The sequence below is a fragment of the Eschrichtius robustus genome, chromosome 7 (genome assembly GCF_028021215.1).
Source record: "Eschrichtius robustus isolate mEscRob2 chromosome 7, mEscRob2.pri, whole genome shotgun sequence".
NCBI lineage: Eukaryota > Metazoa > Chordata > Mammalia > Artiodactyla > Eschrichtiidae > Eschrichtius > Eschrichtius robustus.
The window spans coordinates 8,368,938-8,383,503 of record NC_090830.1 but is presented as its reverse complement, the minus strand read 5'-3'; the positions used below and the strand labels follow the sequence as shown (position 1 = coordinate 8,383,503).

Below are 14,566 nucleotides of genomic sequence, written 5' to 3'. Positions count from 1 at the left end.
AGCAGGGATAGTGATGGTGGCACAGGTGTGTGTGTATCAAGACTTCTTAACGGCTTTCTTTTTACATGTGAGAATGAATCGAATGCCTTAATGACATTCATTTTGTGCATTCTTTCAGTAACCAGTTTTGCGTCTGCTGTGTGTGAGCATTCTCTTAGCCTGTGAGGATAGAAAAGCACAGATTTCTTTCCCTCTCTGCTGCTACCACCCCACGCCAATCTACAGGTGTCTCTTACCTGTATGCCTCCACGAATGTACTAACCCTTCTCTTAGAATTCCCTCTTGCCCTTCTAAACTGTGCTCCAAAGCAATCATACCTCTCCCCCTCCCCAACCAAAAACCAAAACAGAACGACAAGATGGTCTCATCACTGAATACACTCCTGTGTAGCCAGTGGCTTCCCATTTCTCTGTAATAAAGATCAGAATTCTTCATCTGGCCACATAGTGTTTGATAGTCTGTCCCCTGTGTACCCCTGCATCCTCATTTCCCAGCATGCTCTGGCTTCCTCATGATGCCTCAGCTTAAGTGGCCTTCTCTCTGCTTCGTGAAAATGTATTCCTTTCTGCCCAGGGCCTTTGCACATGCTGTAATTACTGACGGAGATGGGATCCCGTACACCACGTGCCCCTCTCCAGTCCCTCACACCCACAATGGGGTTAACTACTCATCCTTCAGATTTCAACCCAAATAGTATTCTCTCAGGAAGACCATCCCCAACCTCCCTGATTATACTCTCTCCTTCTACTATTACAACATTCTCATAGCTCTGCATACTTTTCCTTCATCTCACTGATGATGTTACTAGATTAACTTCTTTCTCTGGCCCAAAACTCAGCCCTTCGAGGGCTTATTTTTGTATCCTCAGAGCCCAGCAGGAAGTCTGGTGCATAGTGGCTCTTTTATAAATATCCGATGACTGAATTAATCAACCAACCAGGTCCTACCTTTAAGAAGTCTACAGTCTTAACAGAGAAGATAGATAGGTCAGCAGATGCTTACTACAATGAGATGAGTGCTATCAATTTGGAATTTTCTTACATTCATGAATAACCCAGGCTTTACATTTTTTTTCCTTGAGAATATTAGGAAAAATATCCACTTATCTCCTAATTTATGAGAATCACATTTTTAAAAAATTCCTTAAGTGGTCCATGAAAACACTTAGGGCACTTACATTGAAAAGGAAGCAACACATGATTAATGACTTTTCAAACAATCATTAAACTCTACCAACAATGATCCTTTCAGTTCGAGGAACTATTTGAGAAGGCTGGCACAAAATAGTTATCATTTAGAGGCCTTTTCCACTTTCCTGTTTTCTGGTGAGTTGTTTTTTTTTTAATTTTTTTAATTTTTATTTTTTAATTTTATTTTTTTTAACATCTTTATTGGAGTGTAATTGCTTTACAATGGTGTGTTTCTGCTTTGTAACAAAGTGAGTCAGTTATACATATACATATGTCCCCATATCTCTTCCCTCTTGCATCTCCCTCCCTCCCACCCTCCCTATCCCACCCCTCTAGGTGGTCACAAAGCACCGAGCTGATCTCCCTGTGCTATGCGGCTGCTTCCCACTAGCTGTCTATTTTACATTTGGTAGAGTATATATGTCCATGCCACTCTCTCACTTTGTCCCAGCTTACCCTTCCCCCTCCCCATATCCTCAAGTCCATTCTCTAGTAGGTCTGCATCTTTATTCCCATCTTGCCCCTAGGTTCTTCATGACCTTTTTTTTTTTAGATTCCATATATATGTGTTAGCATATGGTATTTGTTTTTCTCTTTCTGACTTACTTCACTCTGTATGACAGCCTCTAGGTCCATCCACCTCACTACAAATAACTCAGTTTCGTTCCTTTTTATGGCTGAGTAATATTCCATTGTATATATGTGCCACATCTTCTTTATCCATTCATCTGTTGATGGACACTTAGGTTGCTTCCATGTCCTGGCTATTGTAAATAGAGCTGCAATGAACATTTTGGTAGAGGCCTTTTCTACTTTCCTGTTTTCTGGTGAGTTTTTAACATATTAGCAAGACAGTTAATTGTCCAGAGACACCCCAGATTTACTGGAGAATTTCCAAATTTGATGACAGACAGATTCCTAGGAATGCCTGGAATAAAGCAAGGATTTTGCAACATTATGAGCCTCATACTCCAACGTTCCTTCTGGTTGACCTCAATGACCCTAGAACATCATTAATACAGCTCCAAGATTAGCTTCAGGAATACTGGACAAGTATTATCATGTGCTTAAATGAAACAATAGGTCTTGTTAAAGTATTTGTTTTTTCCTCTAGGCGAGTATGAATGATTAAACTGGTACCTAAATCTTAATGTTAATTTTAAAAGAGTTTTAACAGTAAATAAAGTAATATAGTGAATTCTATCAATTGGTATCTCTCTCTGATTAAAGAATTAGTGGAATAAGTTTATGTTGATCCTTCTGTTATCCCCGACCCCAAACCCCCTTCATGTGTTTAAATGAGAGGCTATCTTGTATCAGGAGATATTAGAAAATTAGTACAGTCATCCCTCCTTATCCGCAGGCCCTGCATCCATGGATTCAACCAATCGGGGATCAAAAATATTTTTTAAAAAAATTCCAGAAAGTTCCAAAAAACAACACTTGAAATCGCCATCCCTCAAAAATATGTGCATAGCATTTACTTTGTATTATGTATTTTAAGTAATCTAGAGATGATTTAAAGTATAAAGGAGGATGTGTGTACGTTATATGCAAATACTATGCCATTTTATACAAGGGACTTGAGCATCCTTGGATTCTTGGTGTTGGAGGAGGGTCTTGGAATCAATCCCCTGCGGATACTGAGGAATGACTGTATGTGTTTGTATTATCCCTAAAAAGGTTCAGATTGTGCTTGTGCTTGTTTAATAGGACACATATAATGAAAGGAAAGTCACTTAAAGCACTAAGAATCTCTGAGGATAGTGCATATGTGAGAACTGAATGTGTCACTATTTTGAGAATGTCATGGTTTAAATTTAAAAAGTAGCACAATCTGTTAGAAAATTATATATAACTTTATGTCAGTAAACCTGAAGGTTAAATAAAATGGATGATAGTCAAGGAAAATAGGAAAAAAAAGTAGCACAATCTGCTACTTAAAAAAATTTTTATTCTATATTGGAGTATAGTTGATTAACAATGTTGTGTTAGGTTCAGGTGCACAGCAAAGTGATTCAGTTATACATATACATGTATCTATTCTTTTTCAAATTCTTTTCTCATTTAGGTTATTACAGAATATTGAGCAGAGTTCCCTGTGCTATACAGTACGTCCTTGTTGGTTATCTATTTTGAGTATGGTATTCATCACTAGAGGATCCTTAAGGTCTTATCTAACTTAAAGATTCTGTAGTTTTATGACAGTGTGTATGATAAAGGCAAGAGTTTCCTGGATTAGAGTTGCTATATAAAAAAATAACCTAATTCTTATAGAGGTTAAATATCAGACTCAGACACCTATAATGAAAATAGTATCAGAAGATTGTATTAGAGAGATAGATACTTATTTCATTTCAACATATTACTCTGAGAGAATTTCCTGACTTTGAGACAAATGAATAGAATGTGTAATATATATTCTAAGTTTAACTGAAACTTCTCACCAAGTTAGGGACTCTAATTTTATTCTTTTCAATATCACTGACTTCAGAAGTAATAAAATCTTTGACATGCTTCAATTTCTGTCTCTTCATAATTTTGAGAGAAATTTGTATCTTCTAGCATAATTTTATTTCATGTTATTAATAAGGATTTTTCCAAGATTAATCATTTCTTCAAAGAAGAGAATATAATGAGATATTGTGTCAACAGCCATGCTAGAAAAAGTAAAGAAGAAGAATAAAAATTAGAATGACTGTTACTGTTTTCTCAGAAGAGAGAAAGTCAACATTCTGAGACTTCTCAATAAATCAGATTATAAAACAAGTGGTACGTGATATATCAAATTTTGGATGACCTTGAAAACTCCTGAATTATAGAAATCTTATGTTAAAAACCACAGAACAGTTTGGGATTAAGATACAAAAAGGATATTTTGACTCTTAACAGCGTTAGCTTTGTTATTTTTATTATTTAGAGACTTGTATTTTGTGAGAATTGGTAACAATGTTTTTAAAAACCCAGTGCTTGCTGTATGTTGTTATTAGATTCAGGTATGAGCTGTGATTTTAATTTTGTACCTTTTACGCTTATACACACACACACACACACACACACACTGATGCAAACATACAATCTTAAAGATAAATAGGCAATCCATAAGTGTTTCCCTAAGTGTTCAGAGGTGATGAGAGTTATATTTGAAGACAAAGAAAGTAGCTTGAACCTTGAAAAAAACGTGAGTTGAAGGTATCAAACTTTTGGTTTTTATACTGCTCAAAGCAGTTAAGAAATTACATATAGTTAAGAACATGAAAAAATACAGTCATCACCTTAAAATTTTACCATCTTACTACGCTTTGTCTAGCCCTTCCTGTTCTTACTAATAGCGTGACTGACATTCCTGATTATGGTGATCTGGAGAGCCTTTAGAAGGACGATATCCAGGTTGCTATTTTATTTAAAAGCCTTACTACGTACTTTATCTCTTCAAGACTAACCATTAGTTTAGGCATTTAGACATGCCAATAAAATTGATACATTTGCTGGTCCATACATTCAAATGCTGAAGGTTCAATTAATACTGTTACTGCATTCCTTAGGGTCCTTTCTCCACCATTTTTTACAATGAGATGTTTCCATTTAAAGTTGTACTATATCTGCTCTGGAGTGTACCAAAGTGTGTCAACTGATATAGCTTCCAGTTTTGTGACTAACAATCACAGGAATCTCATATTCACCACACACATTTCCACATTTGACCCACAGAACTTGTCTGGCCACTGGTGCCCTTTCCTACTCTTTTTACTCACATTCCAGTCATTCCACAAATATTTAACTGAGCTCCTGCTCTAAATCAGGCACTATTCTATGTGCAGAGCTGCATCAGGGAACAAAGCAAACAAAAATCACACCTCATGAGCTTATACAAAAGGAAGTTTAAAGTACCCCGGACCTCCTTTTGGAAAAAGGCATGGATAAGCTCAGTACAAAGTACAAACACTGATGATCTGTATGAAGAGACAGTATAACTGTGAGTTTTAGGAAGAGAGTGAGGGACCAGCCTCTCTGATTTGGTGCTGAATTTGGTTGCATGAGATTCATAGGCATCACTTTGTATCCCCTCTTCCTCCTGGGCCTCTCCTCTGTCATTTTCTGTGCTGCACCCTTCTTATCTTTTTTTTACCTCCGAACATTGGAGGCTCTGGGACCTTTATGCTTCTGTATTTATGTTCATGCTGGCTAATTTCACTCAGGCGCATGATTTAAAAAATTATCCATATGCTTATGAGGCCCGAGTTTACAGCCCTAACTCAGATCTCATCCCTGCACTCCGGGTTTTTGTATCAGTTGCCTACATCTCTACCTGAGATGAATTGGCCCATCACACTTGACCTGTCGGAAGCAGAACGCCCAACCCTTCCCCCCTCCCCTCCCCACACATTTTGCTCCTGCCTTGGGCTCTCCCCACGTGATTGAATCCTACCACTATTCACCCAACTGCTCACACAGTTGCTCACCCAAATGATCGTGGAGTCATCCTTGTCTCCTTTCCCCGTCACCAACGTGCAACCCATAAGCAAAACCGTAACATACATTCTTTTTTCTTTTTAAATAAATTATTTATTTAATTTATTTTTGGCTACGTTGGGTCTTCGTTGCTGCACGTGGGCTTTCTCTAGTTGCGGCGAGTGGGGGCCACTCTTCGTTGCGGTGCATGGGCTTCTCATTGCAGTGGCTTCTCGTTGGGGAGCACGGGCTCTAGCCGCCTGGGCTTCAGTAGTTGTGGCACATGGGCTCAGTAGTTGTGGCTCGCGGGCTCTAGAGCGCAGGCTCAGTAGTTGTGGCTCGCAGGCTTAGTTGCTCCATGGCAAGTGAGATCCTCCCAGACCAGGGCTCGAACCCACGTGCCCTGCATTGGCAGGTGGATTCTTAACCACTGAAGCACAATCCAAAGTGCTTGCTCTGGTTGCAAGGCTCTAGAACCTGGTTCCCTCCTCTCCACCTTATATTCTCCTTCTTTCCCCTCAATTTGCCCACATCAGTCATCTTGACTTCCTTGCCTGGACCACCAGGTTCATTTTCTGCCCCGGAAACATGCTGTTTCCACTGCCTGGGCCCTTCTCCCAGTTATATGCATGGTTTGTTCCTTCACTTCATTCAAATATCTGCTCAGATGCCACCTTCTTGGGGAGGCTCTGGTGACCACTCAATGCTATTACTCTATCCTGTTGCTCTAATCCCTATTCCCTGCTTTATATATTTTCACTGTGGCCTGATACTATGTTACATACTGATTTATGTTTTGCTTAATAGTTCATTGTCTGTGTCCCCCATTAAAATGCAAGTACCATGAGAACTCTATTTTGCTTATTATTGGAAGTTTAAGAGTGCCTGGTATTTAACATGCATTTATTGAGTGAATGAATAATTAACTGAGTAATACTTCTAAGGGCTATAGTATTGTAGAAGCCCTAGCACTGCCACCAGTCAGTAGACAGGAGCATGACAAATTCTGCCCTTCTGCTGATTTTGTCTTCATTATTACCTGGAAGTTCTGAGATTCAAAGCACGAGATTAATGGAACAATTTCTGAAAGAATTCAAGAGTCTTAGCAATGAATACCTTATTTATTTTTTTCTTATTTGCGTCATATCACTAAACTGGTATGCCCACATTCTAAGGCAGTTATTTCCATGTATATTTCATTTGTTCCTTTTAGGGTCCTTTTGTGTATAAAGAATATAACATGCTCAAATGTTTTAAAAACTCACATTCAATTAGGAGTTTTTAACCTAAGGACCAGGGAATGACTGTATATATTAGAAATAGGAAAGTATGGAATGAGGAAGTGATGAGTGTCAGACTGTATTGTGAGTGGTCAAATCATTTTGTTACTTTGGATTCATATTTTCTTTTTTGTATCCTTATCACAAAGTAAAATATGTGTACTAATTATGTGATTCATATTTCTGTACTTTGTGATGAAATATGCCAATCAGAATGGCTGAGTTTCATCTTATTTTCAAGAAGGGTCACCCCCGTTTCAAATATCTCATGAGTAATGTTTAACTTATTCAGCCTCTGATGCTTTTTTGCATGATAGTTTGGTACTACGTTTTCACCAAAGACGAACAACATTCAGGCAAATTAGTTCATGTCAATGCAATTGAATTCAGGCAAATTAATTCATCTCAATGCAGTTGAATGCAATAAGAAAGCAGATGTTACTTGGGGTAATTAAAAGGGAATTAAATTTATTAGACTTTTAGCCCACCTCATTTCACAAAGGATATCAGCTGACTTAAAAAAGTTGGCATACAATATGATTTAAAAATAAGGTGAGCTAGTATGGGGAGGAGGATATATTTGAAGAATCCAGTTAAAATTCTTTAGCCTGAGGCAGTGCTTTGAATGCTTCTTGAGTATGTCAGCTATTTGATGAGACATGCTTTATTGCTTTTCTACTTACATTCGCATAACCTCTTTTAAGCAGAAAAACTGCATGATTTTAAACTTGATTATCAAAAAATCTTTTGAATTGAGTTATCCTTACTGAGCTGTGCCCTTGACTAATTTTTGGAACACAAATATTAATAGAAAAGAAGAACATTGAGAAATTCTCAGGGCAATTTATGCAGCTTTTTGTTTCCTCTTTAGGAAATGATGCAACATCAATTGTCAACTGTCTTCATATTTTGGGTCAGACTTTGGATGCAAGGTAAATGGATACATTTTTATTTAAATCAATGAGTGTAATAATGATATACAGGAATAATAAGAAGAACCTAGTGTCTTTATTCTTTGGAATTGCAATAAAGACTTTAATGTAGGTGAAAAGAATATCTTTTGTAAATTAGTAATACAACGGCCTTTTATTATTTTTATGATCATATATAGATTGTTATTTAAATTTTAAGTAATTTCTGTAGGAGCTAGGTATGTAATTGAGGGTTGAATTGGGACTGTATTATGTGAGGTAAAAATGATGAACAACAGCTCTAGAGGTTTTATTAGCCTCAAGGCATGGTGGTGGTTCTCCATATTTCTAGTAACGTTTAGCTTTATAGGAAATATGAAGGTTTTATTCTCATTTTATAGATGAGTAAAGTGAAGCTTAAGATTGCGTGGTAAGTGTGGAAATATACCAGTTTCCAAGTCTGTGCACTTTCTACTCTGCACTACTATTAAAATGACCAGAAATCCAAATACAAAACCAATTTGGTTAGCATGATTGATTCAGCCTTTAAGCCATACATTTAATTTACTTATTATCCAGGATACATCTAAATAAAAGTTCCTAAAAGTCTTCTACAGGGAATATGTGGTGATACTCTTGAATTATCCATTTTTGTGTTTAAAAGTTTATTTGAGGTGTTTTGTATAATAAATGAAGAAAGGAGATGCTACCATACACCTTCATTTTCTACAAGAAATGGCGGCTTTGGAGTGTCACTTCTCTGCAAAGTTCAGCCTTCAGAGCTTATTTAGAAAAGATTGATTGTTACCCTTAAGGTAAAAAAAAAAAAAAAAAAAACAAAACCGTATCATTCGGTAACGTGGTTTAGCCGGCATTAAATGTTTCTTTCACACCCATAGCCTCAGAAAACATTCTAGTTTTGTTGGATTTGGGATGAACTAAACTGACTCAGGAGCTGGGTTTCTTAGTTATCCAGTAAATATTCTCAACATTTGAGACCACAGGTGGAAAACGTAAAGCGTTAGAACTGCCGTTTGCTCCGAGGTCCTAATTAAGTTGACTACAAAGGCATTTAGGAAACGTTATGCATTTACGGAGAGCTATTGCTGTAACTTCAAGTATATAGGAAAGAATGATTTGAAAGTGGATTTTAAAAAATTGAGTTGACTGAGTGAATGTCGTCATGGACAAAAATAAACACGATGTTGAAGCATGTTTTATTTGGATTTCACGTGCTCCTCTCACAAGATGTAAGCTGTCTCTTCTTTACTCCCTAGGACTGTGATGAAGACTGGCCTGGAAAGTGTTAAAAGTGCGCTCAGAGCTTTCCTGGACAATGCCGCAGAGGATCTGGAGAAGACGATGGAAAATCTTAAGCAGGGCCAGTTCACCCACACCCGAAACCAGCCCAAAGGTGTTACTCAGATTATCAATTATACCACGGTGGCACTGTTGCCAATGCTGTCATCATTATTTGAGCATATTGGCCAGCATCAGTTCGGAGAAGATCTAATATGTATGTAAATCTATTACTTAGAGTTTCATTATCTACATAGTACAATCAGAAATCAGCCACATCATCGAGGTTATTCAAACACTGCTTATACATTAAAATGTTTTTTTGGTTTTTTTTTTTAAGAACACTTTAGGTTGACATTTGCGTTACAAAACCAAAACCATTCTTAATAGAGATAGATCTCTGAATCACATAGCTTCACAGAAGGGACCAGTAAGGTACTGGTTATGGACAGTCAACGCCCACATTGTTGACATCCAAGTTCCAAAGTTTACACTTTCTGTGGTGTCTCTTTCCATGGAAATTTTCTAATGCAGTTTCACCAAAGGACATGCAGCATTAAATGTTTTCAGATTATTTCTGAGTCGATGCAGATTGTTTCTGCAAGCTATCCTACCGATAAATTTGAAGACTGCTGAGACAAATTCTGTGTCTAAATAACTGACCTACTAGGGTGGCTCAAATATCTTTTGTTTATAGGTTTCAGTCTCTTTTCATAGGGGATTTCATCAGCCATTTCTGGCTGGAATTCTGCAGTTATTAAAAATATCCTCAGAATGCCCAAGGTTGCGTGGAAAAGGAACCACATGACCTAAGTTCCTGTTCTCCTGCTTGTATGAACATGAAAGATGATATGAGCCCTTGTCTGCCAGTCAAGTGGGTCTTGCTTGCAGACCCACCCACTCAGACTCTCAGTGTTGTACGTCTCCCCGGTGAAGTACAGCTCTGTGTAAAAACCACCTGTGTTCATCAGTGAATGACATAACCACTAGTTTCAAAACATTGACATTGACACTACTTGAACCAATGGGAGCATTACTTACAGCCCCATGTGGACACAGAAACAAATATGGGGGATGAGGATGATTTCTCCATTCGTGTCATGGTGTGTCCTCCGGGAAATGGTAGCAGAGTTGGCATTAGAAATCCAAGGTTCTTAGTTTTCTTTGCCTGTTGACCATGTTTATTGGATCAGAGATCATCTTAAGAGGTTTTACTTGATTTTCTAGCTTTAAAAACTACAAGAGTGACTTACTTATGCCTTGAATTTCAGGTCATTTCAGAAATAAATGATACACCCCGTTCTCTAGCATTCTTATTCTTGTTCATTTGAGAGTTAAAATAAAAGGTACAGTCTTTATATACCTTTGGAACAGGAGTCAAAATGGACCTGTCCTCCCAGATATCCTTGCGCTTAGTTTTATTCTTGAAGAAATCCTTTATTCTTATACCTAAAGAAATTGTTCCTGATAATATTCTGTCTGTATAATCAGAGCACAATTCTTTAGAATGCTTTCAGCACCTTCAAGAAAAGAATTTTGTTTGAGAAAAGGGTCTTAAATTTCATTTTATGTGTGTGTGTTCTTGTATTGCTTTTTTTCAAATATTAAAATGTTAGTATGCCTTTAATATGGAATTTTGTTGTTAGCCTAAACTTTCTCAGGACAATGTATTGATAACAAGTGTTTTTTTTTTAAAGTGAGATTCTCTTTTTCCTTAGTGGAAGATGTACAGGTATCATGTTATAGAATTCTGACTAGCTTGTATGCATTGGGAACCAGCAAGAGTATTTATGTGGAAAGGTAAGATTTTAAAAGTTTAACTCTGTATTAATAGTTTTTTCGAGTGTTATGATTATTTATTTCAAGGGTCTTCACTTTATAACTTTTTCCTTAGTTATAAACTAAACAATCAGATTGACATATTGAATTCCTTGGGAGTAATTAGACAATCTTTAAGCTAAATTTGAATTGATATAATAAAAGACAATGGCGAATTATGAACAAAAAATGTAAAGCCATAGTGGTAACGCCTATATTTAATATAAAGTTTAAACTTAGAGTGTTAATGAGTCTTATGAAGGAATCTGCTGGTACGGTTTCTAATTCTATATTGGAAATACAAAATAAGAATGAATATAGGCAGTTATTAAAAGCAGTTTAATTATTTCATGTTCTCAAGTTCAAGAGGAGAAGATTAGCAGAGTCAGATGTTGTGGACAGGTCAAGTAAGATAAGGTGTCCCCACTGAACTGAACAAGAGAGATCACATGGGCAACTTCTGTAAGATTCCTGTGGAAGAGAGAAGAGAAAGAGGGCTTTTAAACGTTAGAAGAAATAAAAAGACATTCTAATAGAAGACCAATAAATGAAATAAATAAGTCAAAGGATATTCTGAGACAAGAATATTGAATAGATGTAAATTCTCCCCAAATTAATCTTAATTAATAAAGAATTTCAAGTAGAAATTTGTTTTTTGTTGAACTTGAAAAAAAATTTAAAAGTTCATTTGAAAGAATCAATGCATGAGACTAGCCAATAAAATTTTGAGAGAGAAAATTAGAGTAATAAGGGCATTCACGTGGCCTACCAAACATTAAAAGTTAAGCAACAGTAATTAAAATAAGGTGACAATTACAAAGAGATAGGAAAGTAGATCAATGGAAAAAGATAATTGAGTTTACTCTGAATATTTTTAAAGTTTTACCTGCATTTTAAGTTAAACTATCAACAGTTTCATATGATTTTTATGGCTATAAAATATTTTATCCTAAGGAAGTATTATAATTTATTGAAATGTTCCTTTATTTTTGACATGTAGGCTCTTTTCTCTTTTTCACTTACATAAGTAATGCTAGATCTATGTTCATAGTTTTCTGTGTATATTTATTTTATTTCCTTTATCAGAATTTGGAGATCTAGGTTAAAGAGTATGCATGTATTAAGGGTTTGTGATACACATTTTACTATCTTAAAAAAAAAATAATTCAATTCGTACTTTAAAGTTTTACAAGAGAATTCTCATTTCCTCACATTTCTCATTTCTGATTATTTTCCTTTTTTACTATTTATAAATTTATTAGTTGAAAATGAGATCCTATTTTTATTTTCAAATGCATTTTCCTCATTACCAGTTACTAGCTATTTGTGTGTGTGTGTTTACCTTACCATTTGTACTTATTTTATAAATTGCCTTTTCTTATTTTTTGTCCATTTTTCTATTAATGTATTATCTTACTGATGAGTAATAACCATTGTATTTATTAACTATTAACGTCTTGCCTGTTATTTCTCCTGCTTTTATGACTTTTAGCATGTTTTTACTTTTATAGTGCTTATATACAAATCATTATGTGCAGATAGTTTTTTATGACATGAGAATTTTGGATTTTTATATAATCAGATCTAGCAATTATACTATATGTGTTTCACCCCCTTAGTTTTATGATTTTAAGAAGTTTATACTATACCCTTAATAGCTAGAAATTCAAATATTTATTCTCCTAGGTTTTTCATGCTTTCAGTTGTTTAGATTTACTTTGTAATCCTTTTGTTCATTCAGTAAATATTGATCAAATGTCAGGTTCTGGGATACAACAGTGAACAAATAGATCCCTGCTCTCAGAGAGCTTATATCAAGGGAGAGAAACAAAACAAGGAAACTGATGAACGTAATAGGGGCAAGTTATTGTGTGTGAGTTGGCACACAATACAGAGAATGACACGGGGTAATCAGGAATGCATCTTTGAGAACATGGCTTTTTAGACTGAGAACTTTCTCTACGTAACAGGAAACAGGTAGAAGATAAGTCAGGTGTAAATGGGTCTGTGTGTAATAGCCTTTATTGTCTCAGTGAAGTCTGACTTGAGTCTTCAGCCAGATGACAGTTGAAGAAACAAGTGTGAGAAGCTTGAGGGAGGCATAGAATGTCTGAAATGATTGTCTCTGGAGTATGAAGGGATTTACTGGAAATGAGCCTGTTTCCTGTTTCTCTTTGGTGTTATGTAGAATTCAAATTCAATTTTTTAAATCGTTCACCATGTCTCTAATATAATGATTTATTAAATATTTCTCTTATTTACTGATTTAAAACAAACTCTTCATCATATACTAAGTATATCTGCTAGGTTATATTTCTAGAATTTCTATTCTGTTCTAAATTATTTGATTTTTAAATGATTAGAGCAATACCATCTAGCCTAAATTGTTAGTAGTTTCTAATACATTTTAATATCTGGTAGTCCAAATTCTCTCATACCTCAGCAGTTACTGTTACAGTTGTTACTACTCTTGCCTGGGTATTTTTCTTGATAGAATTTGGGATCTTCTGTTAGGTTCTTTAAAAAGATATATATTTTTTCAGTTAACTTTGCAATTATAAAGTGAGTTTGGGAGAATATAAAAATAAAAATTTGAAGGTGAATAAAAGGTATTTTGAAAGAAATGGCACTATACTAAAAAGAAAAGTAGTTATTTTAATACAACTCATCTAAAAGAAAAATTGCTGTTTCCAGAATAGCAACAGAAATGATCAGAGTTGATCTGAGAGTTACTAACTGAATTTATATCTTAAAGTGAACTATTAACTAATTCAGATGAATTATTAATGAAATAAAAGGACTAGCCCAGTCAGATGTCTGGAAATAGATTACCTACTTTGTTTGGGGTCATACATGAAACATTTTAGGCTATTAAATTCTTAAATAAAGTATTTCTCATTCTTTTAAAACATTTATTGAACCCATGTTGTGTGCCAGAAATTTTGCAATTCTGTGTCCCTGTTTTTAGGTAAGGAAAGAAAAACTTGAAAAGAGTAAGAAATTTTCCTATGGTGAGTGACACAGTGTTAGGACTAAGATCTGGACTCGGGTCTGTCTGAATCAAAGCCCGTGCTCTTTGTAATTTCTTGATGTCCTAAATTATCTTTAGTAATGAAATGTGATGAAATGTTTGAATTGAACTTTATCTTATTCAGTGTCGTTCTATGAAGGGATATTTTCTCCCAGCTGAATATATATCTAGTCATTTTTAATTAAAATATTAGATAATCAGACAGTGTTAATTTTAAGTATGATTTTTTTTAGTGAGAAATTTATAACTGTCTAAGAGAATTATGTAATCTTAATTTGATCCATTTTATTGACTTTTAAATAAAATACATATTCAAAGTTATTTAAGGAGTTCATACTTTGCTGAAATAATTCTCACATTATTCTATATTTAATGAACACTTAACATGCCAGTAAAGCCTTGGATGAAGTAGGTAACTGAGGGAGAGAGAATTTATATCAGTGGCAAGGGAAGCCTTGAATAAATTGATCAGTCTGATTCCCTTCCTTCCCTTGAAAATGATAAATTAATTTTAAGTGTTATCAATAGTTTTTAGCATCTAATATGTCCTTATATTTCATAGCTACCCTGAGATTACTTACACAT

The 14,566-nt window shown here is 35.3% G+C and overlaps 1 protein-coding gene across 1 annotated transcript in view; it reads left to right on the top strand.

The window, feature by feature from the left end:
* RYR2 (ryanodine receptor 2) overlaps positions 1–14,566 on the top strand; it is a 535,211-nt gene that overhangs the window by 395,801 nt on the left and 124,844 nt on the right. The window contains exons 64-66 of the mRNA XM_068548931.1: positions 7,794–7,854; positions 9,111–9,349; positions 10,851–10,932. Coding sequence (XP_068405032.1) covers positions 7,794–7,854; positions 9,111–9,349; positions 10,851–10,932 — 382 coding nt within the window. The remainder of the gene's footprint in view (positions 1–7,793; positions 7,855–9,110; positions 9,350–10,850; positions 10,933–14,566) is intronic.